The sequence below is a fragment of the Rhizopus delemar genome, genomic scaffold (genome assembly GCF_000149305.1).
Source record: "Rhizopus delemar RA 99-880 supercont3.2 genomic scaffold, whole genome shotgun sequence".
Classification (NCBI taxonomy): domain Eukaryota; kingdom Fungi; phylum Mucoromycota; class Mucoromycetes; order Mucorales; family Rhizopodaceae; genus Rhizopus; species Rhizopus delemar.
Genome location: NW_027137828.1, coordinates 2,346,681 through 2,373,651, shown reverse-complemented (window position 1 = coordinate 2,373,651; position 26,971 = coordinate 2,346,681). Strand labels below are relative to the sequence as shown.

General features: G+C 35.2%; 10 protein-coding genes across 10 annotated transcripts; 6 read left to right on the top strand and 4 right to left on the bottom strand.

Moving 5' to 3' along the window:
* Window positions 1-761: 761 nt before the first annotated feature.
* Window positions 762-5,968, top strand: RO3G_03142 (uncharacterized protein; the record flags this gene model as incomplete). Its single annotated transcript, XM_067657733.1, has 7 exons — window positions 762-819; window positions 893-1,135; window positions 1,201-1,511; window positions 1,562-1,885; window positions 1,943-5,532; window positions 5,588-5,786; window positions 5,840-5,968. The coding sequence occupies 7 exons, from the start codon at window positions 762-764 to the stop codon at window positions 5,966-5,968; spliced, it is 4,854 nt and encodes a 1,617-aa protein (XP_067513834.1).
* A 1,385-nt stretch (window positions 5,969-7,353) lies between these two features.
* On the bottom strand, window positions 7,354-8,611 carry RO3G_03141 (uncharacterized protein; the record flags this gene model as incomplete). The annotated part of the gene is made up of 4 exons (XM_067657732.1): window positions 7,354-7,556; window positions 7,602-7,669; window positions 7,826-8,001; window positions 8,561-8,611. The coding sequence occupies 4 exons, from the start codon at window positions 8,609-8,611 to the stop codon at window positions 7,354-7,356; spliced, it is 498 nt and encodes a 165-aa protein (XP_067513833.1).
* A 1,448-nt stretch (window positions 8,612-10,059) lies between these two features.
* Window positions 10,060-11,959, top strand: RO3G_03140 (uncharacterized protein; the record flags this gene model as incomplete). Its single annotated transcript, XM_067657731.1, has 4 exons — window positions 10,060-10,238; window positions 10,402-10,473; window positions 10,526-10,753; window positions 10,804-11,959. The coding sequence occupies 4 exons, from the start codon at window positions 10,060-10,062 to the stop codon at window positions 11,957-11,959; spliced, it is 1,635 nt and encodes a 544-aa protein (XP_067513832.1).
* Window positions 11,960-12,924: 965 nt separating this feature from the next.
* On the top strand, window positions 12,925-14,370 carry RO3G_03139 (uncharacterized protein; the record flags this gene model as incomplete). The annotated part of the gene is made up of 4 exons (XM_067657730.1): window positions 12,925-13,163; window positions 13,215-13,698; window positions 14,237-14,272; window positions 14,362-14,370. 4 exons carry the CDS (start codon window positions 12,925-12,927, stop codon window positions 14,368-14,370), a joined length of 768 nt encoding a protein of 255 aa, XP_067513831.1.
* A 535-nt stretch (window positions 14,371-14,905) lies between these two features.
* RO3G_03138 (uncharacterized protein) lies at window positions 14,906-15,148 on the bottom strand (the record flags this gene model as incomplete). The annotated part of the gene is made up of 1 exon (XM_067657729.1): window positions 14,906-15,148. One exon carries the CDS (start codon window positions 15,146-15,148, stop codon window positions 14,906-14,908), a length of 243 nt encoding a protein of 80 aa, XP_067513830.1.
* A 1,404-nt stretch (window positions 15,149-16,552) lies between these two features.
* Window positions 16,553-16,889, top strand: RO3G_03137 (uncharacterized protein; the record flags this gene model as incomplete). Its single annotated transcript, XM_067657728.1, has 2 exons — window positions 16,553-16,699; window positions 16,863-16,889. 2 exons carry the CDS (start codon window positions 16,553-16,555, stop codon window positions 16,887-16,889), a joined length of 174 nt encoding a protein of 57 aa, XP_067513829.1.
* Window positions 16,890-18,104: 1,215 nt separating this feature from the next.
* RO3G_03136 (uncharacterized protein) lies at window positions 18,105-18,497 on the bottom strand (the record flags this gene model as incomplete). The annotated part of the gene is made up of 1 exon (XM_067657727.1): window positions 18,105-18,497. The coding sequence occupies one exon, from the start codon at window positions 18,495-18,497 to the stop codon at window positions 18,105-18,107; it is 393 nt and encodes a 130-aa protein (XP_067513828.1).
* A 398-nt stretch (window positions 18,498-18,895) lies between these two features.
* Window positions 18,896-19,573, top strand: RO3G_03135 (uncharacterized protein; the record flags this gene model as incomplete). The annotated part of the gene is made up of 4 exons (XM_067657726.1): window positions 18,896-18,947; window positions 19,001-19,101; window positions 19,159-19,273; window positions 19,329-19,573. The coding sequence occupies 4 exons, from the start codon at window positions 18,896-18,898 to the stop codon at window positions 19,571-19,573; spliced, it is 513 nt and encodes a 170-aa protein (XP_067513827.1).
* Window positions 19,574-20,569: 996 nt separating this feature from the next.
* Window positions 20,570-21,332, bottom strand: RO3G_03134 (uncharacterized protein; the record flags this gene model as incomplete). Its single annotated transcript, XM_067657725.1, has 6 exons — window positions 20,570-20,592; window positions 20,653-20,744; window positions 20,798-20,927; window positions 20,980-21,089; window positions 21,153-21,192; window positions 21,248-21,332. 6 exons carry the CDS (start codon window positions 21,330-21,332, stop codon window positions 20,570-20,572), a joined length of 480 nt encoding a protein of 159 aa, XP_067513826.1.
* A 1,622-nt stretch (window positions 21,333-22,954) lies between these two features.
* RO3G_03133 (uncharacterized protein) lies at window positions 22,955-26,454 on the top strand (the record flags this gene model as incomplete). The annotated part of the gene is made up of 6 exons (XM_067657724.1): window positions 22,955-23,087; window positions 23,201-23,357; window positions 23,405-23,675; window positions 23,722-25,408; window positions 25,463-26,352; window positions 26,410-26,454. The coding sequence occupies 6 exons, from the start codon at window positions 22,955-22,957 to the stop codon at window positions 26,452-26,454; spliced, it is 3,183 nt and encodes a 1,060-aa protein (XP_067513825.1).
* Between the last annotated feature and the right edge of the window lie 517 nt (window positions 26,455-26,971).

The window sequence follows — 26,971 nt, the reverse complement described above, 5'->3', positions numbered from 1 at the left end:
TAAACCCGACCCTTACTTTAATATTATCCTTTTTGCAAACGCATAAGATACTATAGACATTTCCAACCATAACCTTTAATTTATATCAAGTAAAGGAAATTGGTCGGATTTATAAAGAATATATTTAAAACTTTCAAAATTTTATTTTAAAATATATGTAAGAAAAAGCGTTATTTGTGCTTCAAGTAAACGGAATACACAATAAATTTGGATACAGTCTTTTTGAAATCCTTTTTTTTTCCTTCTGAATTCTAATATTGTATACAAGTGGAAGGACATTGCAACAAAAGCAAATATTCATGCAATTTTTATATATTACCTTATTTGCAAAAGTGCATATAGCTGAAAGAATTTCAAAAGAACTATGATAACACAGCCTCTTTGTACAGCTTTAATCAGACAAGATACAAAGTTACAGAGTTTATGCTTCTTAAAAGAAGATTATTGATTACTATACAGAAAGCAAATGAGGAAGGGGGGTATAAGATATAGTCTAGAAGTTATTCTGTTTTCATATTTTTATTTACACCCAAAAAGAAAAAATTACTGTCATTTGTTTTTTTTTTTTTTTTTTTTTTTTTTCAGGTTTAAAGCAAGTGTTACACACTGATTCAGTGAGATACAAATTTTGTTTATTTAATTTCAAAGCCAGACATGATTAATAGCAATCTGGAAACTTTTTTTTCTTTATTTTACCCCTTTCTTTCTTTCTTTCTTTTTTGTAACTATAACAACAGTCCAAGCATAATACTTTAACAAAAATGAGTGGAGGAGGAAATATACAAGTTGTTGTACGTTGTCGACCTATGAACTCAAGAGGTTTTTATATACAATTTTTTATTTAATAAATTATAAAAAGTAATACTTTTATTATAAAATGGATATTGAATAGAAATTGCAAGAGGAGCAGTTGGGTTGATTCGTATGGATGGAGATCAAACGATTATTACAAGGCCACCTGAACTAAAAACTGGAAAAGATTCTGAAGATGTAAAAGCATTTACATTTGATAAATCTTATTGGTCTGCCGATAAAAATGACCCACGTTATGCAGACCAGCAAACAGTTTACAATGATTTGGGTGTGGATTTATTGGATCATGCATTTGATGGATATAATTGTTGTATCTTTGCATGTGCGTTCTTTACACATCATCCTTTTCTTCTTGCTTTTGTCTTTTTATTAATGTTTATATTGTAGATGGTCAAACTGGTGCTGGTAAATCATACTCAATGATGGGTTATGGTGAAGATAAAGGTATCATACCTCGTACCTGTTCTGCATTATTCGATAGAATTCATGGAAATCAAGACCCAAACTTAACGCATCGAGTTGAAGTATCTTATATCGAAATTTATAATGAAAAAGTACGCGATCTGCTAAATCCAAAAAATAAAGGAAATCTCAAAGTACGTGAACATCCTTCCTTGGGTCCTTATGTCGAAGATCTTTCAAAGTCAGTCGTCTCTTCATTCGAAGACATTGAAAACTTGATGGATGAAGGAAACAAGGTACTAAAAAAAATGCAGATGTTGTAGCAAGGATTTAATCAAATCTTCAGGCACGTACAGTAGCAGCAACTCAAATGAATGAAACGTCTTCTCGATCTCATGCTGTATTTACCCTTATTTTGACCCAAAAGAGATTAGACGAACTTACAAAGCTAGAGACCGAAAAAGTAGCACGTATCAGTCTTGTTGATTTAGCAGGAAGTGAAAGAGCAAACAGTACAGGTGCTACAGGCGCAAGACTTAAAGAAGGAGCCAATATCAATCGATCCTTGACTACACTTGGTAAAGTTATCGCTGGTTTAGCCGAACAGTCTACACAAGGGGAGGGCAAGAAAGGAAAGAAAAAGGAAGTGTTTATTCCTTACAGAGACTCGGTATACAGAAGTATATGTGTGGCATTTGGAGTTATCTGATTAAATAGTGTTATGTAGGTTTTAACTTGGTTATTAAAAGATTCATTGGGAGGAAATTCAAAAACAACAATGATTGCAGCTATTTCTCAGTGTGACTACGATGAAACACTAAGTACGCTTCGATATGCTGATCAAGCAAAGAAGATTAAGAACAAAGCGGTTGTCAATGAAGATCCAAATGCTAAATTGATTCGAGATCTCAAAGATGAACTGGAAGTACTACGTGACAGATTGAGGACCTATGCACCAGAAGAAGTAGAACAGCTAACAGCATCAAGTGCTTATAAAGCTAGTGGAACAGCAAGTACTGCAAGTCGATCATTAAGTGCCCCCGCTGCACCTAAGCAAAGTATATCAGAAATTGAAATTAAAGACAGCTCTGGGAAAGTAAAGAAGATGACGAAAGAAGAGATAATTGAACAACTACAAAGTTCAGAGAAACTGTTGGCCAATTTGAATGAAAGTTGGGAAGAGAAACTAAAAAAGACAGAGCAAATTCATCTGGAAAGAGAAAAGACCTTAAAAGAGCTTGGTATTACTATAGAAAAGAACGAAACAGGAGTTTATGCACCCAAGACAATACCATTCATTGTTAATTTGAACGAAGATCCACTCATGTCAGAATGCTTAATGTATCAAATCAAGCCAGGCATGACTAAACTGGGTAGGATGCACAGCGATGTGTTTGCAGATATTCGTTTAAGTGGGCCTAATATCCAAGATGAACACTGTACATTTGAAAATAACAATGGAGTTGTCACTTTACATCCGGGTGTTGATTCGCTCATTTTGGTGAATGGTATGCGAATCACCGAACCAAAGCAATTAAAAAGTGGATATCGTATTATCCTTGGCTTCTTTCACATATTTAGATTTAATAACCCAGAAGAAGTTAGAAAGGCAAGAGATTTGCAAAAAGTAGCAATAGATAATAATATACCACCAGAATCACCTATAACGGATACAGCAATGCTTGGGTCAGAGATCATTGATTGGAACTATGCTAGAAGAGAAGCAGTGTTAAACTATTATTCAGCAGAATCTAATTTGAGCGATTTAAATGATGAAGAGCTAGAGAAATTGTACGATGGCATAGGAAAAATAAGAAACTCTAGACGCACAAGATGTGAAAGTAGAACAGAAAATAATGATGATAATGAGTCAACTACAACAAGAGATTCCTATAGAAACTCATCCTTAGCGAATGCACTAATGATGGATGATGGAGGAGAGAGTGTATATACAGATATTACAATGGCAAACTCAGAACTTTTATTGGAAGAAAAGTTAAAACAAGAGCAAGAAAAGAACAAGAAGAGACTTGATGATCAAAGGATAATATATGAAGCAGAGATAAACAGGATGTCAAGACAATTTTCTCAGCAACAGCAATCAGAAGATATGATTGGATTAGAGCCACCATTTACTGAAAGAGAGATTGAGTTGATACGCAAGGTGCTACACAAATGGAAAAAGCTACGTATAGTTGACATGGCAGAGGTTATTCTTACAAATGCAGTCATGTTAAAAGAGGCTAATATCATTGCAAGGGAATTAAATAAGCAAATCATCTATCAATTTGCAATTATTGAGAATGAGCCAAGTTTATCTTATTGGGAACACCAATTTGAAGCAGACGAGGACATCATGTTGATATCGATGCCAAAACCATGTATTGGTATACGGGTTATTGATAAGAAGAATGGAGTCATCTACCTGTGGTCCATTGAAAAATTGAAGCAAAGGCTACACAAAATGCGAAATCTGTACAATTTTATGGATAAGCCTTCTTACAGAAAACATTTCAATTGGGAGGATCCTTTCTTTGAAATTCCTAGTCCAAAATATACTCTGATCGGTGTCACTTATATTCCAATGTCCAATTTAGTTTATCAAAAACCTTATGAATCCTCCTATGATATCATCTGTCAGTTCACTGGTCAACTGAAAGGAAAGCTAAAGGTACTCATATCACCACTAGCAAGAGCTGTTGTCGCCGTACGAGATCATGAATCAAGACATCCTTTGCTTTCATCCTCTCCCCAACCATTATTCCCAGAAAATGAGCAGGATACTGATGATGATAGTGATGACGACAGCAGTAATAAGCATAGCCAAAAAAACATGGAAGACCATACAACCCTCTCTGTGGGTCAAAACCTGTTGTTTGAAATCAAGCTTATCGAGTTTAGTGGCATCAATGAATTAGAGTATACAGATGTTCATGTTCAATTCAGACTTTCTTCTTTTGGAGGTATTCCCTCTTATTCTCCTGCTGAAAAATTCTTTACAACCGAACCTGTCAGCTTTTTCGAAAACAACCCTGTCCAATTGGATTTCACGCAAACAATCTCTCTTGTGGTCACTCAAAATGTCTTGAATGTTCTTATGCATGGGTTTGTCACGTTTGAAGTCTTTGGTCAGGCACAACCTCGTGTACTTTTGCAACATGAACGATGGGACGATCAACGGGAAAAACCCTCTCGTATTTCCTCTAGCGAGAACTCTGCCGAATCGATTCATTCATCTTCGGGAAGCAGTATAGCTGACTCTGCTACCCTTGGCTCATTAGAACGTATCTCTGAAGAGGAGTTGCTGACGGCAGAGAGACATGATGTAGTAGCATGGATTGAGGTACGAGAGTTGTCTCCCTCAGGCGAATACACACCTGTTCAAATTACATCCAAGAATGCTTTGGACAAGGGCTATTTTACACTTCGACAAGGCTTACAGAGGCGTATTTGCTTTACGTTATCTCATACCTCTGGCCATCAATTTGAGTGGACTCGTATCAAGAAAGCTTCCATTGGTCATGTCCGTCTTTTGGATGGAAAGGGTCGTATACTGGAAACACCGGCACAAGAAAACATACCGATCAAACTCTTGACTCGGCAGCAGGTTATTTATCATTCGGACGGTATCAGTCAATTGACAGCGCAGGCTGCCTGGGACAGCTCCCAGCATGACTGCATCTTTTTGAACAGATTAACGGATCTCAACAGCCGTGTTATCCTAAACATCCGATGGGAAGTAGAGGCAGAACGATGTGAAAAACCAATCTTGTTTAATATGGATATTGCCCTTCAGATCCAAAGTAGAGACCGTTCAGCCCGAACTGGTAAGCTGAGTAGCTTTAAAAGGCTTTGGTATCCTACTGTTGAGAAGATCCTGACGAAATACAGCGGTGTGTTCTCTGTACATCTCAAGCCACCCATGACAAGAAGAACAAGCCAACTCTGGCGTTTGAATACCGCTACCAAATACGTTCACGGCGAAGAATTCTTGGGTTCTTGGAAACCTCGTGGTGTGTCGCTCGTACAGGACTATAATCAGATGCAAGACAAGATTCGTCGTAAAAATCAAGCTAATTTTACTAGACAAATCCTGAGCCTTAGGGATACAGAAAGCACATCAAAAGAGATGGATGAAGAAAGAAAACAAGCTTTACTAAAGCTTGTGATTGACTTATGGCAACTCAAACTTGGCACAGACAAGGAAATAGTTATCAGCCAAGACCCACCCATTCAAACAGAGACACCCATTATTCAAAGAGAAGAATTACAAAATGCTTCAAAGCTTTTGGCAGAAGTGGAATTTGTAAATCAACCGTAAGTAGACTGTATGCCTTTCTTTATTCTACAGAGATACTAATAAACATAAAAGCAGTGCCAATATTTCAAAGAGAGGGTATATATTATACCAACAAGATGCAGCAAAGGATTTGTGGATAAAACGTTGGTTTGTGATTCGTAGACCTTATATTTACATTTATTCAAATGATACGGAATCAGATGAACAAGGTGTTATTAACGTTGCTTCTGTTCGTATTGACTATAACGAAGCACTTGAGCAGATGATACAAGTAAGTGTTTGACGAGAATAAGATGAAAGAAAATTAAGTGTTTTATATAAAAGCGTTCCAATGTTTTTGCTGTTTATACCAATAATAATGCTTATACCTTACAAGCAGAAACAAGACAAGAAATGGTTCAATGGATTCAAATGATCGATCAAAAGTTCCCTTTGGATACCATCACAATCTAATCACATACTTAATCCTTTTGCCCCTAAAATAAAGTTTTGCTTGAATAATACTACACGATACAAGTATGATGAGCATAAAGAAAATTTCACATTCCTTTATGAACAGAACGTCGTCTGCAAACAAAATCAGACTGGTTCTCATCCTTTGTCAATATTATCGGCGCTTTAGTAAATAAAGTACAGAACGACTCAATATGGCCTTTGTTGATGTGCCTCACATCCTTTAATGGTGTTCGTTTTCAGTAACGAACCAGGTTTAGGCTGACTGTGGTTGATGGAATAGAGTAAAATGCGACTGTTCTCTTATGATGGATAGAGCACAAGACGATGCATTTCCTTAGAGTCGACAGTGTATTTAAAGCATGACGTATTGGTATAAGGCTCGAGTGTTTTCATTTATAAAGTTTCACAAACCCTGAATATTTTCAATTGCAATGACCTTTGGGAACACAGAAAGAGAGGAAGAGCGGGAATAGATCCATCAGAGCTTACATAATCTGTGAGTTCTCTGATGCCCTTATTTAGTCTGTACCTGTCAGGGAAGGGGAACAATAAAATGTGGGGAAAAAAAAAGGGGGGATAAGCTGGTTGCACTTGATAGATTTTGTTATTTTTTGCATATTGTCTATGATCACATTTTATGATGAATAGTTTACAATACCTATTCATAAAACAGTATGCGTTATTAAGCTCTGATTGCTTAAAGTTCAAAAATATGTAAACAATATTCATCAGAGACTGATAAAGAGGGTTAATTTAGGATTTGAAATCAAGCAAATTTGTGTAATTTATAAAATGCAGGATTTGAATGGTGATTGAAACTCATCAAAGAGTATAAAAGTGATACAAGTAGTTTCAACAAAGTAAATCCTTCAGTGGATTAAACAGCGAATGACCATTTTTACCTTGGATCTTAGAAGGGAGATTTTAGTTTCTACTTATTCCTTGATCTGGTCAAAAACGATAAACAGCATGCGTTCATTTGATTTTTTATTTTTGGATAAAATAAATGTTGAAACGAAAGCCATCATCAAATAGTGGGTGGTGCCATCTATTTTTTATTCACGGTATTCGTCAAGAGAGACTATTGGAAATGGACGGATAAAATAGGTTTAATTCAAGACAGAGATAGAATATGCCTCAGACCAATCTTTATTCATGCATCTTTACCAGAAAACTATGGATTGTCTGATTTAAGTACAACGATAAACAAGTCTTTTATATCCAAAAGATCTCTTTTTAGTACTTGATTTCATCTTGGACCAATCACTTTTTCAAGTAAGATGGTCAAATAATGGCTTATGTCATCCACAATAAAAGTAGGAGGGTGAATTCTACAGTTGTTTATGAAAATAAGAATGTCCTTTTTTTTGTTGTTGTGCTTGTCAAAGACAGCCTGAGTTGAAAAATGAGATAGCCTGTGGTTTCTTGAAAGATTTGGTCACTGAATCCGTTGATTGTTGGTTCTCGAGGTATGCAGATAAGGAAAGCCTTTCAACTTTCTCTGCATCGCTTTTTGTCAAAGGTTGAACTTTTGAGAATTTGGTGGTTCCAAAAGACAGCCCATCATGCAAACATTCAAACCCCCCTTTTTTGTGTGTGTGTATAGTTTTATACTGACTAGATCTCTAACCTTCTTTTGATAACCATAGCATAGACCAAAGATTGCTGTCAAAAAGGCTTGACAGGAAAGGCAAGATGCTCACCAAAAAAAGGTTTTGGAGGTGTGCTTTTATTTAATCAATTTGTATGTTACCAGGTAACACGGTGCTATCTTCATTATTGAAACAGTTCATCAGCAGAACTATAGGGAGTACATCATTCTACAACTTTTGGCTTTAAACTTTCTTCCTGTACAATCTCAATAAACTAACAAATCTGACCAGGACCATGATTGACATTGTTTTTATTTCAGTAGTCAAGAATAGCAACAAATCAATCAAAATGTCTACACAGTCATCTTTAACTGTTTTGTCTTCAATGTCCATCTCATCTGAATGATTATTAAATATGATGCCTGTTGCTGGATAAAACTGAAAAAAAAAAAGTGTAACAAGAATACTCTTTTTTCTATTTTAATCAAATGTACTTTATTCTGTGCCAATCAATGGATGAATATTCTATTTTTTTTTTTTCAATTAAGAAAGTCATACTCCAATGGTTATGAACATGGAAACTTTTTTTTTTCCCTCTCTCTCTCTTTCAATGATATTGCATGGTAAAGGCACATGTTAAGGAACAGTACCAAAGAGAAAAAGAAAGGAAAGGACAAATTTAGTAAAAGCTAAACACGATCTTGATTTCCTTTAATGAAATTTTGTCTTATTTAATGTACGACGTTATTAATTCAAATGAATAAGCATCTTTTAAGAAGATTAAAGAAGAAGAAAAAAAGGATATTCCTGATGAATTGAATTGAAAGGTAAAGAATGAGAGTGGATGAATGATTGATTGTGATTCAATTGGGAAGAATTAAAAGAGAAAAAAAAATTCTTTTCCAGAAAATAGGGTAAGAAAAGAATGAAGGATTGATCGACAGCTGGTTTCTACAAGTTCTTTAAGAAGAGTAGTACATAACAGAGGCCTTTTTACATTGTTGCGATAATTTATTGGATTGATCACAAAACTGGTTTGTTTAACCATTGTAAACTGAGGGAACACAATCCATTTTTCACCTGAAAATGCTTTACGGTGTAACTAAATTGTAATACGAATATGTGTATTGTTTGTTAAAAAAGTTCAAAGAGATATCCTTTTACCTAAAAAAGAAATCCATTGTTTAAACCTTTATTTGTAAATTTATACAAAAAATAGAAAAAAAAAATTAATTCCCAATTTAAGAATACGTCTGATGACAGTCCACAGGGTATACAATCTGGTTATTATAACAAGTGATTGATATAAAGCAGATCAAACGAGAAATAAAATATTAAAAAAAGGAATAAATAAAAAAGATTATTAACAACTAATTAAACTTCATTTTCACACACACACACATACATACGCGTGTTTGATTACTTTATTATACGCTTCATGACATTTTTCAGGAGTGAATAAAAAAAAAAGAGGTTTACGTAAAGTCTCTTAATAACTCGGAGTAAGAAACAAAATCACCGCGCAAATTAACTTTCTTACTCTCCTCTTTTACCCCCCCCAAAAAAAATTTAGTTCATTTGTTTACAAGAGGAAAAGTTGTAAATTCACACCTAGAATTCGTTGTCATCATCAATAAAAAAAAATCTAAAAAAAGAAATTCAAACTAATAATAATAATAATGTTACTGATACGTAACCAGTCAAAAGAGAGAAATACAAGCCCTAGTTTATTATTGAGCCAATAAAAAACTATGAAAAAAAAAGGATTCAGAAGCTTAGTGTCACGCTATGAAAAAAAAAAAAAAAAAAAAAGTTCGGAGAGCCAAAGAGAGTGAAGTGAAAAAGGTTGCTTGTGACCACTGAGATGAATGGTGGATTGAATGAAGAGTAATTGAGAGAGTGAGAGAGTGAGAGAGAAAGGAAAACTTAAAATATTTATAATTCGTGATCATGAAACAAAATCCGAGACGATTTATAATTTACTTTAGTGAAACCAGACCCTATTTGGTGTTCATGCATACAGTCTGATTACTCCAAGTGTAAACGCACGTTCACCCTTTTTTCAAATAAAAAAAAAAAATGATATGAAAAAAATAAGAAAAGTCAAGGTACTACAGCTTGTTTCACTACTGTCGATCTCTACTTTTTCTTACTTTTTCTTGTTTGTAAACCTTTTCTCTTTTATTTTTCTGTTATCAACAAAAAAAAAGGGTGTGCGAATAGAAATGATAATATAAAATGCTATATTTCGAATGAACCAACCAATACTCACTCACTTATTTTTACTCTATTTCTGCCCCTCAACCTTATTGTCGTTTATTTCATTTTCCGACCTTTTCATTTTTTTATAAGATCCTAGATCTTTTTTTTATAAGCTTCATACTTTATTTTCCATTTCTTCTTTTTTTTTTTTAATTCTTTTTAAAAGAGAGAGAGAGAAAGAGAGAGAAAGAGAAAACACTTTTATAATTATATTCGCTTGTTATTTAATTCACAATGAACTCTACTCACAACACAAAAGAATGGCAAATGTCTCAAGCATCTTTGCAGCATTCAATTTTAACTGAAAGTCCTGTAACTCATCATCAATCTCCTCAAATTTCAGCACATTATTCAGTGGATCATCATCCTCATTATCCTCAACCTTATTCACAAGGCCCTATGCATCCTCCTATGTAAGTTTGTCATTTCAAATCTGCATTTTATTTTATTTTTCCCGCTTTCTTCCCCTCCTCCTCCCCCCCCTTTTTTTTATTTTATTTTATTTTTTATTTTTTTTTTTTTTTTTCATAAACCGGATACTAAATTTTTTTTTTATTTTTTTTAATCTTACGATAGTCATCATCAACCTCCGCCAACGACTAACTTTTTATCTCACGGCAAAACTGATTCTGATCCAAGATTGCCTGGGTAACTCTATTCCTATTATTTTATAGTCATTATTAATTTCAATCTAATTCAGTATGATGGCTCTCTCTCAACCTTCTACTCCTCGTCCTGGTCCTCATTCTCCTCCTACCTCAAAGAAATCACACCCAAATTATAATCCGAATAATTCATATAATCCCTATGCTCATCCTGTACTCGCTCGTAAAAGAGGAAGAAGTGAACTTTTTTCTGCTGAGCTTGGTCCCTTCTTTAGTTCCACAAAACCCTTTGACAATTTGTACTCCATTGACAGATCTACATTGTAAGAAAAGATTGTAAACGAATAACACTCGACATCTAATCATCATCTAGACTCACCGTACGAATTCAAGCAAAGATGGATCGGGGTTTCTTTTTAGCTGATAACGATTGGACTTGCTATCGTAGAAATTATTTCCAAGTGAGCGGTGCCTTTTCTATTCATGGTTTAAATCATTACTATGCTGACCAAGAGACTCAGTGTTATGTTCAACTCGATGGTGTCTTTCATCCTGTCCTTCACTTTTCAATGTGTATCTCTGCTCGTGTATCCAACAGTGACAAGAAGATTGATTTGGTACAACATACACCCAAACGTGATAAAGGTCCTCAAACTACACCTAATCCTAAACCAATCATGCCCGGTGGTAACCTGAACATGAGCTCAGTTGGAGCGAATCAAAGTATAGTGACCTTTGAAAGAATTCAATTCAAAACGGCCACTGCCAACAATGGAAAGAGAAGGGCTGCTCAACAATATTATGTTTGTCTGGTTGACCTTTTTGCTGAAATTGAAGGAAATCAAAGGGTCAAGGTGGCCTCCTGTCAGTCTGCCCCTCTTGTTGTCCGTGGTCGTAGTCCGGGACACTATTCAGACAATCAAGAAAGATATGAATCAGCTCTCTCCATCGCTCCTCCTCCTCCTCCTCCTCAAGATGACAGATTCAGTGCACCCTTTCCAAGACCTCCAATGACTCCTCCTGGTGTCATGGGATCCGAATATGGTTCTCCTTATCCCTATTCTCCATACCCTGCTTATCCTCCTTTTAATTCAATCAACGGTCCTATGCAGTCTGGTATGATGGTCGGTTCTACTCCACCCACACCCACCAGTGGTCCTTCACAACAGACAGGTCCTTATATGGTCCCCAGTATGACCACAGACCCTTCCTCTTCTGAATCTTCTTCTCCTGATCTCTATCAAAATGAATTCAATCATGGACATGGTCCTAATGGAACAACAATAGCCGATGATCACAAAGTGGCTCATCCTCCTCCTCCTCCTCCTCCTCAAGGCATGTTGCCCATCAGTGATGATTGGGCTCGTAATCGTATCAACTCTGTGGGACATATTCAATCACCATACCAAGAACACAACTCATACTTTTCTCAACCTCCATCTCAACCTTATACAAACAATAGTTCTGCTCCATCAACACCTTATGGTCCACCTAGAAAGTATAACCCTGTATCTCAACAACACACATAAGTATGTGTTACATATGATTCATACCTTTTTATTGTCTTTTTGTAAGTTATTATGTAATTCAGTTTCATCTACTGTCATCATTCTCACCCCTCTTCCCCCCCCCTTTTTTTTTTTCTTTTCTTTTTTCATTTTGTTTTATTATATATTGTTTCTCTACCTTTCTTATATATATGTTTATATAAAAAATTATTTTGTATTAAAAATATTGGTTTCTTGTCACTACTTTTCTTTCGACTGTTGAAAGTGATTCTCCCAGTCACGATTATCTTTTTTTAAAAAAAAAAGAGAGAGAATAAAGCATCGTTTCTTTTTGATGATACTTGACTGGAATCGTTTTAGACAAATATTAGAAACCACAGAAAATAAAAGGCTGATATCTATTGTTGATCATGTTGACTTTTTAAATGACTTTTTAATTCAACTTTCACAAGTAAGAAAAAAAACATCTTCATTCACAAGACTAAAACAAATCATGTAGGAATTAAAGCAGATCCCTACAGCCACTGAATGTGCAAAAAGATATCCAGCTATTGGCCCACTGTTAACCTTAGCCTCTGTAATATGACAGGAATCAGTGTGAAAGTGAACTTACCTTTTTTATATATAAAAGACGCATCCTTACCTAGGCTATTCACCTAATTTAGCGCACAACTTGATTACATGTCTAATGGATTACAGCAAATTAGATTCAAGCTTGATAGAAAATACAAACAGCTTGTCATTACCAACACTAGAAAGGTAGCAAGAAAATAGTTTTTAATAGATCTGACATCACACTGTAGATCTGCTTTATGGTGTATTATTCGACTAAGACGACTTTTGGTTGTCAACCAAGAAGACACAACTATAGACAGATTGATATCACAAATACTAGAGACAATAAAATCAAAACAAGATCATCTTTGTGTATGTTTATTAAAATGAATCAATCATAAACTAAACAACCATGTTAGACAGAAACCATAATGCCCTTAATGGACAAATGCATCGCCTTGGTACATCAAAAGAGCCTCTCTCCCGTGATAGAGTTGCTTGTGAACTATGCATTATCTGAAGATGATCAAGTTGACTCAATCCATTTTGACATCAAGAAACCATCCTTTTCAGATCGATTTATTTACCATTTGTCTCAATCTGACTCGATCCATCATCGTTCAACGCTGAGAGATCATTATCAGTGTTGGTCGCAAGATGTACAAATCAAGTATATAAAAATAGATTGTCTTGGCTATAAATTATACTGATTTCTGTATAGACTATTAAATCAAGTAGATGACTTTTTGGAGATGGAGGTATTGTGCCTGATAGAAACATTTACACAGTCCAACAGATACATGAATCCAGATGAGATCACCAACCAATTGAAAAAAGAAAACTTGGTGAAATTAGCTCAATCATCAACTCGCCTTTCAGAAAAACTGATTCAGAAGATCTCAAACTATATTGACTTGCTTCAAGATTGGAGAATAGTTCGCTTAGTGCAGTCTCTTCATCCCTGTCTGTCCATCAAGTTATACAAACAATGCGACAGTGAGAAATATACCAGTGAAAACTCCGCTAAAATAGCTCAACGCGTCTATAATTTATTATCAGACCATATTTATTGTGGTCCTGTACAAGATATACCTCAAAGACGAACAATAGCTTGGTGTATATCAATGTCTCTACCTCGACTTTTGTGGTATTGCATACATAGTATAATCAATTGGTGTAAAAATAACGAATTATGGACTGAAGAGGTACATGTGTAAAAGAGAGAGAGAGAGAAAAGTATGGTTCTGATTTTTGTATTACGCAGATGAACAAAACTTTAGAATATATCAATTGGGTTCTGTATCCTTCAATAGATCATCGACAACAAGAATCATTTTTAAATTTAAAAAATTGGATTTATTCATGCAAAGGTTCATTCATCCTTTTGCTCAAAACTCTCTTTTACTCACGCCATTTTTACTCAAACAGGAATTGAGAACCTAAGGGAGAATTTTAAGAAAATTCCGATCGTTTTACTTGACAGTAATGGAATGGTCATAGCTTGTTTTCTTACCGCCTATCTTATGTCAGAATGCGTACAAAGGGATCAGCTGGAGTCATTGGTATTACTGTTACACTTTCCATATTCCCAGCTAATTTTTTACGCCCAATAGTTAAATAAGGTTTTCGCATTACCTTTTCAGCAAAACAGTACAAAAATGTATGTTCCTTGGTTTTTTTTTTTTTTTTTTTTTTTGGGGGGGGGGAGAGAGAGAGGAAAGAGAGTTATGACTAATTCTTTAGAAAAAGGCTGGATCAAAAAGACAATATGGATCGTGGGTCAGTTTATTTATTTTTAGATTGTTTACATGACATACAATCACATCAAGAATATTATTGCCCATCTTCTTCAATACCATTATCTATAGTGGAATTAATCACCTTTGTAAATCATCAATTTTTAGTGAATTAAAACCTGCACCTATTCACAAGCAAGTCTCTTTGTATAAAGGACACATTGGTTACACCGCATAATAACCTAACGAAACTACTTTAAACTCAGACAAAACACTGAAAAGAATCGAGTGCCACTAAATTAAAACTCAGGGCACTAGTGTGCCTTATTTTTTTGCATCAAGCGTGGAACCTTTGGCACAAGTTTGAACGGTACCGGACATGCTGCCATTCAAAAAAAAAAAAAAAAAAAAGTCGGCCTGATTTTCACACAAAGCACACACGCCAATGCGTGACTTTATTGAGCAGTCATTTCGCTTGATCATTTTCGGGTTGTGCCCCGAGCGGGGATGAATAACAATACAAGGACTAAAAAAAAAAAAAAAATTCATGTGTGCCAAACAGGTTTTGAATAAACATGTCATGATTTACGTTTATTTTTTTATGCATGTTTATTGAAATGAAAGGATAAAGAAAGAGTGACTTGAAAGAAATACAAAAGAGATCAATCGAGTCATCCTAAGCAGATGGTTTTAATCGTTCTTTCTGGATTTGTGATACTTGGAAAGTGTAGTATAGAATATTGAACAGCAGTTGGAATCTTGAGGGTTTGACAAGTGTTTCTTGAAAGCTGCTTTCTACAAGTCTTGTTTTTGAATGCAAGAGCATAGGCTGCTCTGTTTTTGGTAATTTGCACAATTGACACCCTTTGTCGTCTACATGTGCTGGTATTGTTCTGTGCAAATTAGGAATAGGATACATGAGATCACTGACAAAAGCTTTCCAGTCAGTGGTACTTGTGAATTTATATTAAAGCTGAACGTTGTCTTTCATTGACGATTCTTCATTGCTGTCATATGGATACCACTGTTCAATGAATAAATCAAGGTTGATACCTAATTCAGATGATAATAGGAATACAAAAAAAAAAAATAAGCTTGAAGGTAAGGTTTTCAGTACAATACTTGAAGAGCCACAGTATTGCTTGTTTTTGAATTGGATACTATTTGAAAAGAAATTTTGTTCAAAGAAATGATATTCTTTCTGTGCTTGGAGAAACTCGCTAAACCTAAATTTTCCTTGTGGGCCTTTTTCACATCTATTGTCAGATCACTTTCGGCAGGTGAACGAGGGCAGAAGTCTAAAGCACTCAACATGAGGATCAGTGGATGGCGAACTTTCATGTAACCAAAGAGCTGGAATGCTGGGATAATATTATAGGGATGGTATGTGAAGGAACATCCAATGATGATTTCAAAGTAAATATTAGCATCTTGTACAGGCAGTCTGGTATTCATTACTATGAAATCTTTTTGGAAGGCTTGTAATAGGCAGGAAATGCCATCACTTGGCGAGTATGCGTGTATTAGCAACGTGTGCCCTGCCATAAATAGAGAGTTGATGCTGTAAATGGATATTGACCGAACCTTTAAGGTTGTTGATCGATATTGAACCATATTGCGTATCCAAAATACTTGATGTAGCCTAATAATCGAGAGTCAAACCACCCGAGACCATCATTGGCTATCATTTTCAGTTCTCAGTCGCTGAATGTGGATCCACCGGCTAAGGGAAATGCTACTACTTTTGCGTCGTTTTTGTATTGATAATCCCTATTGAAGCAAAAAATGCAAAGCACTCGTGAGCCATTGTATGTTGAACTGTCTTTATACGCAGCATTCTTTAGTCTGGATGTATAAATACAATAAAGCACAGAACATAGAACAATGTTACAGAAAATAATCGAAATCGACAACCTGAGGCAATTATTAACACAAATATCAGGCTAGTTCCTTTACTACTTTTAATAACTCTGGATGGAAAAAAAAATGAAAATGGCATTGAAAGATGTATAAAGGAAAGATGAACAACGTCTTTTTTTTTTTCTCTCTCTAACGCTTACAGTTTTAGTCTCAACACTATCAAATCTGACAATTGATCTGGTGAACACCAGGAGGACGAGCGTGTTTTTTATTGGAAACCTATTTTAAAGATACTATTCAGAAATAGTGAATTTGTACTGAAAACATGTGAGCTAAAAAAAATTTTACTTTTAAATGCGTACGAATATGTTTCTCTCATTTAGTAGTGAATCTACTTCTTTTTCATCCCAAGTTTGAAAGATAAATAACTGAATCTGAATTTGGTGATGCTGTTCAACATATTATGGATCGTAAAATTGACTTTCTCTTCCTTGGATCTATTGTAAATGATAAAAAATTGAAAGAATATATTGAGTTATATTCAATGGAAATTCAACCTGCTGGTGTTTCATTTGTTGTTGAAGTCACCCAATTGAATAAAAGCATTAGAGTAAGATCAATTTGCATAATATTATTACACACATGGCAAGGAGGATTCACATAATTTGTATATGCTCATCCTTGATGTGATTATTGTTAAGCTTGAGTGGATATGCGTACTCAATTAGACACCACAAAGACATTGTAACTGCAGTAAAACTTGTTGATGATAGTATGTTTCTGCCTGTCGATCACGATGACCTTGAAGGTTTTATGAATAGTAGTATTTTGGATTAATTGTTAAATTATATGGTGAGCAAATGAAGCTTCGTTTTATAATTTGTTTATTGAGATCAAATCTCTTCTAATAGGACTACACCATAGAATTTTATGACGAAATTATAAAAGCTTCTAAAAAAAATATAAGCGATTGAGAATTTCCAGCAAATCTTCCAACCACTTCAAATCAAGATACTTACCTCCACCTCGCAAACAGCATTCCTTTCCTAATTCTGCCTTCTATACTCCCAAAAGATCAGTAACTAAGGAGGATTAAACGGAATAAAAAACACTATCCAATCAGACCTTTTTTATATTGAAAAAATTAAAATAAAATACATTTTTTATAAGAACTAATTCACGTCTCATACACCTTTGCAACTCTACGGTTATAATGTAAGATACAAATTTATGAAGTATTAAGCTACATCACACGAGAGCCTTGGTGGTTTTGGTTGTGGCCCTCCCACCTCTTCCCTTTCCTCATAATACAAGAAGATGGAGATTACAAAAAAAAAATAACAACCTTTATTATATGCTACACATGTTTCGATCATTTTAAATAAAAGAATTGGTAAATATGACCCTTGATACTTGTGATGTGAAAACAACAACTGACAACTACTGTTCATTAAGAAAAACTTGTTTGCAGTGCCACCCATTGAGGATTTATTTCTCCTTCCTCAGTTATAAATGCCGCCCATTGGCGTTCCGACTACTGTATTCATTCTCTCCCACAAAATTTCCAAGGATATTTTCATATACAAAGATACTCATAACGAATAGCTCGAAAAATTAGAAAGAATTAATGAAGAAAGGGTATTACGAAATGACTGATTGATTTGCTGAATTTAGCTAAAGGGGTTTTATTTTTTTTTTTTTTTTTGGCTAAGATTGCCTCAGGAAAATGGGTAACCGCATTTTTCAAATTCAGCCAATTTTTTCAAAAGTTGGCGAATAATTTCTGAAGAGTATATTTTAGAGAGAATGGAGACTGCTCATGTCCTTTTTTGGTATTTCCTACTTTTATGTTTAGTTGCTTCGTAGTCTGCAAACTCACTACGATGTGTTTGAAAGAAGCATTCTTTACAAAACTTGTTGTCATCTTCGCATCCATCACATTCTATAGTAGCATCTTCATTACACACACCTATCCAAGAGTATTTTTAATCTCAATTCCTATATGAATCATACTTTTAAAACTTACAACACCAATCCTCCGTTTCATCGTACACGTCTTTGAGTTGCAATGCCTTTGGCACAGACCCTTTTGGCTTATCGGACATGGTAAATGTACTATCCTGAGGAAAAGAATGGTTTTGAAGATCCTTGACTCTTTTTTCGAAATCCTCATCTCTCTTGGCAGCAAACTGTTCATATTTCTCATCCAGTCTGTTTTCTTCAATAGCTCTTTGTATCAAGGCATCGCTTTCGTCCATGTCAAGGCTTGATCCTGTTAATATGCTTTCAAGCTGCTTCATCTTGTGTTGTACAGGTCCTTGTCTTGCTTCAGTTGGTGTTGATTCATTTAGCATATCATAAATATAATCGTCTATAGCATCTTCCTCTTCATCACTTTCATAAAGCATTTTTTCAATCTTTTTATATTTCTTTGTATCAGCAAAAAGAGGGTTATATGACATCTTTTGGAGTTGATTTACCTCTTGCTCAATGTCTTGTTCGTCTAAATGAGTTGGTACTTTATAGTCATTTTGTGAGGCGATAGCCTGAGTAGAAAACACCTTGTTAAATCCCTCGGCTAATTCTTTCTCATCTTCGCTATAAAACGAAACTATTGAGTCAGAAAAAAAGAAAAGAGTAATCAACTCACAGTGGTTCCTTTTCTTTTCCTAGTAATCTAGCTATACGATTCGCAATTTCAGCATCCTCTTCTTTGGACATATTTCTCGTAAAAAGGGACCAAGATCAGTCACGCTAATTTTATTTTATTTTCTCTCTCTTTTTTTTTTTAGTGTAAAATATAAAAATGAGCCTTTTAGATCAAGTAACAGAACAACTTGCTCATATTGAATTAAGAGGTACAAACAGCAAGATAGAAAAGAAGAACAAAAAAAAAGACTAATTGAACTAGACGATGACATTTCCGAGTATATTACTGGAATTGTTCAAGACGAGTCAATAGACGACGACGAAAAGCGCGAAGTTATCACCGAGTTTTTGGCTGAAGCCACTGTATAGTTATTATTTTAGCTGTTTTACAAGAAAAAAGAATTGATTATGTTTTTATAGGATAAATCTACAGAGAATCTGATTGATACACTATTGAGTGAGTGGAAAAAGTTACAAGAAAAACAAGAGAAAGAGGGTGAAGAGAAACGAACAAAGCTTTTGGAAGAAGCTAGAGGTAGAAAAAATGCTTCTTGTTGTCTTTGAATAAAGTGAATAAAAAATCCATCTAGTTCGTGAAGAAGAAAGACGACTTAAAGCTGAGCAAGAAAAGCAGGAGGAAGAAGCCAAGCGTACGTCTCAAAAGCAATTATCAAAAGAAGAAAAGGAAGCTCGTGAGAAGCTTATGAGAGAATATGCATACATATCTGAAGGAGAAGATGATAACGAAAAGAAAAAGGAAGAAAGTGAAGCTGCCCCAAAAGATCGTCGTAAGGGTAAAGGACATCAAAACAGTAATGCAGGTAACTATTCATAATACGATCATTAATCAACGAGGCTAATACAACAAAAGATCCCTTGCTTGTTGCAAATCGTAACGCAGAAATGATTAAAGAAAAGGAACGAATTAGACGAGAGCAAATGAAACAAGCACATGAAAAGGAAAAGGAACGTAACAAGATCAACTGGAAAAGCAAAGAAAAGAAAAGACAGCAGACAAAGAAAAGAAAAAGACTCAAAAGGGAGAGAGAAGACGTATGTAACTTTTCTTCAAATGTGTGTAGTAATAGAAAAAAAAAAAAAAAAGACAAATAAATTCAGCAAGGCTGAACGATAGAAATAAAGTTTGAAACATGTCTTTGTTTAGTTGAGTTATGTGGAGAAAGATACGCAAAGATGAAAAAGAAGATTAACATTGAAACATGTTATTCTATATGTCTAAATCCAACAATCAAACAGGCTGTTGAAACCAAAATAAAAATAATCATTCATGATACTTCATTCGTATTTAGCACAAAATACGAAAAGAAAGCCGCTTGCAGTTTCTCTAGAGGTCTACAAAAGCTTCTGTCCTATCAAGCACCAAACTCACCAAAGAAAATGGTAGCGGCGTGCCTTTAGATGATGAGCAGCAAACAAGGATCGTTCTTGGTTTTTTTTGCGCAGCAATATAATGCAAGCCAAAAACTTGACCCTTTTATAATAAAAGTGACAAAACACTTACATAGCTCTAATAACTACCTGCTGCAGATTTTTATTTACATAGCGCTTTGTATTAATCAAAAATCGATTTCATTCAAAGGCGGATACAATTAAAAGAATAAGAGAAAAGCTTCATCACTGAGATGATTTCTATAAAAAACATGGACAGTAAAGGAACAAATTGCAGTTAAATCTGAATCAGCACAGACATGTTCTGCTGACGAGACACACTCTGATCCTTTTTTTTACAAGACATCAAGAAATATTGAGATTCATTAATAAAAAAAAATTTGAGCTAATACTTTTCTTATTAAACAATATAAATACATTTTTAATGGTGTGTTGGCTTGGAACCTATCATTAAAATGTCAGTACTCATTCATAGAACACACATCAAAAAACATTTTGCTTTACCGTCTACTCTCAAATTTCTAGTTGCTGATGGAATAGTGACCGTCAAACCGTCCAGATCCTTACACATTTCAACTTGGCAACCTAAACGAGAACTATTATACGATTAAATGCTGGTTCTTTTGGCACCCGTTCTTTTATCCCTTACGTTTCTGTCAATCCAAACGCTAAATCAAGCATATCATTTTCTTCATCTGAAGGTTCTTCCATTTTGTCATAATATTCAGGCTCGCAAATAACATGACAAGTAGAACATGCCAGTGACCCTTCACAAGCACCTAAATAATGATAAGCACAAGGCGATTGCTGATGTTTTATGTTTTTGCTTACATTCGAGTTCAATATCGTATCTTTGTGCAAGATCTAACATTGTGTCTCCATCTGTTGCCTTCACATCCACCTGCTCTCCTTCAGGTGTAATAAAGTGTACTGTATATGGACTACATAGGGGGTTTTAGAATTTATCCTACATTTCATTGTCATTGCTTTTTCTCACAAATTACCCTTCACCTCGAGAGATTCCTTCTTTACCATGCCATGCAGCTAATTGTATTTATTAAAAAAAAAAAAGGTATGGTACATATTTATTCCAATATACCTCTTGTGAAGGAAAATGTTCTTGTTGATGTAATCAAAGAAGGTTTAAAAGTGGCTTTCTTTGTAAACAAACGCAGTAAAGACATGTTATTTTTTTTCTTTAAAAAAAGAAAGTTGAAGGGAAGGGGTTACAAAAAAGTTTTACTTAAAAAGCGGGGAAGTTCGGCTTTTATTAAAAGTCACATAAGAGGATATAAATTATATAGAAGAGTATTGAGCACTGTATGGCCTTTATACAAGCCCACTGTCTCGAGAAAAAAGGGGTCTCTTTTATAAAAAGTGCTGGGGATTCATACTGAGTGAAAAGTTACAGGTACCGCTGACAAACTGCCAAGTATTGAACGATACTTAATCCAAACACCGTCAACAAAAGGAGTAAAATCATAAAAAGCTCAAGAGAGGGTCAGCATGAAAGGATTCGAAAAGAAAGAGCAGCGTGGGGTTTTGACACTAAATAAAAGAGGAACGCTGGATAGCAATGTTTGTATAAATAGAAAAGAGGATCTATTTTTTTTTTTTTTTTTGGTAAAAGAAACAGACAGGCTACACAATAGATAATGACTGGTGGATGAAAAGTCAGATTGAGTCATCGTCTTATCTTCTAAACATATCAGCCAAAAAGAGATACAAGCAATAAGTTGTAAGCTTTTTTAGATAAAAAAGAAAAATAAAATAAACACACATAAATATTCTGCCTGTTAGAAACTTGACCAGCAAGAATATCACAAACTTAATGCTGTCATATTACGTGTCAAGACATACATGTTATTTTGACATGATCAGCCTTGTTAAGCCATAGTTGATTTACTTGTATCAAATGATCAATAAAATAAAATCTTGAGCTTTGATATTTTTGTAAGAAATACTATTCCCCCCCCCTCATCTTTTGCAAGTCTATTTACATTAGAGTTAAATACAAGCACGAATGCTTGAATAATCCAATAGATATTTTGATAGATAGAACATTAAAGCTTTTACTTGTTTGTACCTTGCCTTTGTCATGTTTATATTTATCCTTGCCGCGGTAATGCATTTATGAAATAGAATCTACCAGCTGATGAATAATGTATTGACACAATTGACTTTTTCTTATTACTTTAACCATCAAAGCAGATAAATCATGTAGAAATAGCAACCTCTTTAAGCGTTTGTACTTATTATTACAATTTATGAAGTCATTTAGGGTGTATTATTACTTTCAGTTGATGTAAAGCCGCTTTTATAATGTTGTTGTTGCAAGAATGCTTGTGTTACACAAAACACGCATTTAACAAAATTTACTATTTGTGCCAAATAAAGTCATTCTAGTTTTCCCTAAACTTAAAACATCAGCAAAAATCAGTCAACAAAGCAAAACGAACTAAAAAGTGAATTTATATTTGACTTGATACGTTGAGTTGATGATGCAAAGTTGAATAGAACATTGCTGTAAACTATTTTAGTGGGTTGCATAGTTCATGTTCTAATGAAACAATCAACTCATTTACATAAAAAAGTATGACATGAATTATTGAAACCTATGAGCTTATTAAATAAGCCTCTAAAAGAGTATCTTATAAGACACATGCGAATAAACTATTTGCTCTCTCTCTTTTTTTTGCATAAAAGCGAGCCAATAATGACAGACACGTGAAACGGAGTACAAGTCCAGCACACAAATAAATTTTCTCTCAGTTCATTCTTTTCTCTCTTTCTTCCTGTTTTAAACATGAAATTTGGAAAGACTTTATTGAATAATCAAATATCAGAGTGGTCAAGAAATTATATTTCTTATAAATCACTTAAAAAAGAAATTAAGACAGCATCAAGTCAACTTCCACCTCCAGAAGAAGCAATAACAGGTAAAGAAGATGATTAGATGATGTGTTACTCATAAAATCATTAGCTGTATTCTTTCAGTTGGATAGAGAACTTGAAAAAGTGAATACATTTTATGTTTATAAACAAAATTTAGTTGATCGTCGAGTGTGGATATTGAATGAAAAATATGAAAAACAAAAGGATGAAACAGATGAACTTTCTCGTGCTTTAAAAGAGACTAGAACTCAAATGAATAAGTTGTTGTGGTTTGCAGAGATGAATTCTAAAGGATTTAAAAAGATATTGAAAAAGTAATAATAATAATAATAACAACAATAAATTTAACCATTTTTATTAGATTGGATAAGAAACTTGGTTTGGAAATGCAAAATATTTATTGGGAAACAAAAGTGGCTGTACTTCCATTTGCAGCATCAGATCATTTAAAGAAAAGTATAGAACAGTTGAATGATTGGATAAATAGTTTATCTTTTACTGAACAAGATTCAAATAATAATAACTCAACTCTCAAATTGGCTCGTTATAAGTCAAAGAATGAGGATATTTCATTGGCTATTCAGAATGATAACACACAAGAATTAGAAATACTATTAAAGGAAGGAACAAGGGTAAGTTTATTATCTTTTAATAGCTTGTAAACTCACATTAAAACAGACGGATGAAACCATCTTGGAGCTCGCAGTCGAACATGAGTCTATTCGATGTCTTGATTATTTAGTGTCAAATTTAGGTCTCAACTTGTTGAATCATAAAGATCTGAATGAAAGAAACTTGTTACATCGCGTCTGTATTCAACCTCCTTCATCTTCTCTCAAAGTGATCGAACGCTTATTGACTTTGGAACCTGATTTATCTATTCAAACTGATTTTGCTGGAAGAAGGCCCTTACATTATGCTGCTGAATCCAATCTTCCCACGTTGGTCAATTTGCTTCTTTCTCATTCTATTGAGCACAGTCACTACTCCTTAGACCGCGGATTTGCTGATCGGGCCTGGCAAGACCGTGAAGGATTCACCCCCTTATTCTATGGTATTTTACATGGTAGCACAGAAGCTGTAAGAGAATTACTTGACGTGGGAAAAATAACAAACATCGATGAACTGATCGCTTCTGGACAAACATCTCCGCCTGTTGAGTCTAATGAGTCTCACCAGGAATTTCTGCCTGAATTTGCTCGTTCTATGCATCATCCCTCCTCTGTCGCCTTGGCCTGTAAATTTGGTAATCTGGAATTATTAAAGCTGCTGATCAACAAGAATGCCTCTCCTGATTTGGCAGACGAGGATGGGGAAACTCCCTTGTTATTTGCTATACATAGTCATTTTACTGAAGGGGTCAAAGTGCTCATCGAGCAAGGTCATGTTGATGTCAACTTGGCCGAAAAAGTCAATGGCTGGACTCCTTTGATGGTTTCCTCTATTGAAGGTCTCAAGGATATTGTACAAATCTTATTGGATGCAAATGCAGATAAAGATGTAGTGGATTTCAATGGCTGGACTGCCTCAGATCATGCCACCTTTCGTGGCTATTTGGATATCGGAAAATTAACAAAGCCGAAAAATCCTGGTCTTCATCTAAAGCCTACTGCTCATGTATCATTGACTGACGACAAGAAAAATAATGCACTGAAAACCGGAAAGGGATCAAAGGCAGTATCTAGAGCAAGTCGAATCTATGGCCACAAGTACCTCACTGACTCAACCATGATTATCATCACCCTTGGTTCCAATGATGTTCGCAACCCTCTCTGTCGTAAATTCTTTGAACTTGCAGAATCATTTCTTGGTGAAGATCAGCACAGAAGATTGTCGCTTTCTGTATCTGCCACTAACGCCTCAGGCGAGTTCCCCATCATCGATCTCCCTACAGATGATACACAATCATTCTTTCCGGAGCCTATTGTCCTGTTTGCTGCCAAACCAGAAGATGTCATTTTGAGATTTGATCTTATTGACACATTTGGCTCATCTCGTAATAGTAGTGCTTTGGCTAGAGGAACATCTGTTCTTGCTGGTGACTTCATCTTTACTAAATCCAAGGGATTCAGAGGACCAACCGAAAAGGCATCTTTGCGTGGTCAACAGACAGTACCTTTGGTTCAAGCAAAGGATTTGAGTTGTGTTGGAACACTGAGCTTTGAATTCTTTGTTATCACTCCATTTCAGCACAAGAATTTGCGCGTTGGGGATCGGTACACTTACTACAAAGCAGTTGACACCCAAGTCATCGGTCATCGTGGCTCAGGTATGAACAGAAAAGGATCCAAACTTCAGGTGGGTGAAAATACTGTTCTTTCATTTGTCACTGCTGCTTCTCTTGGTGCAGAATATGTTGAATTTGGTAAGATGACAAGAATAACAGAAAAAAAAAATTCACACTATTTTTCTTTTGTAGATGTTCAACTTACCAAAGATTTGGTGCCAGTCATTTATCACGACTTTACTGTGACTGAAACAGGATATGATATTCCTTTAAACTCAATCACGCTGGAGCAATTCTTGAACTTGAGAAAATCAGGTCAGATCAAGGAGTATCATACGGGTATTAGCGAGGGCCTTCACGGCACTATTATTGCTGCGCAAGACATTAGCAGCGCATACAGTAGACCTCTGGATACCAATCAATCTTCACCATCTGGAATTCGTATCAATCGATCCCACTCTTTTAGTACTGGAAGTAGCACTGGTACCAGCAGTCCTAAAAGACAAACCGTATTTGATCAAACGCGCACTTCCAAGTCTGGAAAGATGAAGGGTAACGGTCCTGAAACAATTCAAGGCCCATTTACAACATTAGCCGAGACATTGAGAAGTGTACCTAAATCAGCAGGCTTTAATATCGAAGTCAAGTACCCTATGATTGACGAAGCTGAACAGGACGAATTAAACCAGTTTCAAGAACTCAACATCTATGTGGACACTATCCTTGAATGCGTCTATGATAATGTTGAAGAAGATCGACACATCATCTTCTCTTCCTTCCATCCAGAAATCTGCTTGGCTTTGAACCTGAAACAACCAAACTATCCCGTTTTTTTCTTGACGGATGCGGGTACTCTGCCAATGGCTGACGTTCGATGTAATTCAATTAAGGAGGCAGTTCGATTTGCAAAGCAAGCCGATCTTTTGGGTATTGTGGCTGCCAGTGAACCTATTTTGGAAGCTCCCAAGCTGGTACAGGTGATTAAGGAGACGGGATTACTTTTATTCACCTATGGTGTCTTGAATAATGAGGTGGAAAATGCTGTCGCTCAGAAATATTACGGTGTAGATGCTGTGATTGTTGTAAGTTGCCTGTGCTGTCAACACACTGTATTTGGTACTAAAAACTACTTTTCATAGGATTCTGTTCTTCCAATCAGAAAAGGCTTAAGAGGAGACAATTAGAATAGTAGAAAAGGGTGGCAAAATTGTTTATAGAATAAAGCATTAAATTAATTATTTATTATAAACTACATTTGCTTTGGCATATGGGCGCCTATTAATTCCTTAAATCTATTTTCATCCAACTGTACACCTTTCTTGCCAAGTATTTCATCAAAAAATGGATCATCATCTCCTTCTGTGATATGTCCACTCACTGCCATTGCTGCCTTGACTTCTTCTCCTTTATTCTCTCCTACAAAGCCCATATTTAAGATCCTGACCGTTTCACTAAATCCGCTTCCCCATAAAAGTGGCTCTAAATACTTTAGCACAACAAGGCCAGTTCGGAATAGGATGATATCTCCGTGTAATAAATAAATATCCCAAAGTCTTGATGATAGCTCTAATGGGATGATGGATGCAAAGATGGTCATAAACCAGTCTGGAAGGTAGTTTTCGGGTGTTAGTGTCAAGTTTTTGAAATGAAGATAAAGCTTGGGGAAATTTTCTGCAAAGATAACATTAAACACCTTAAAGA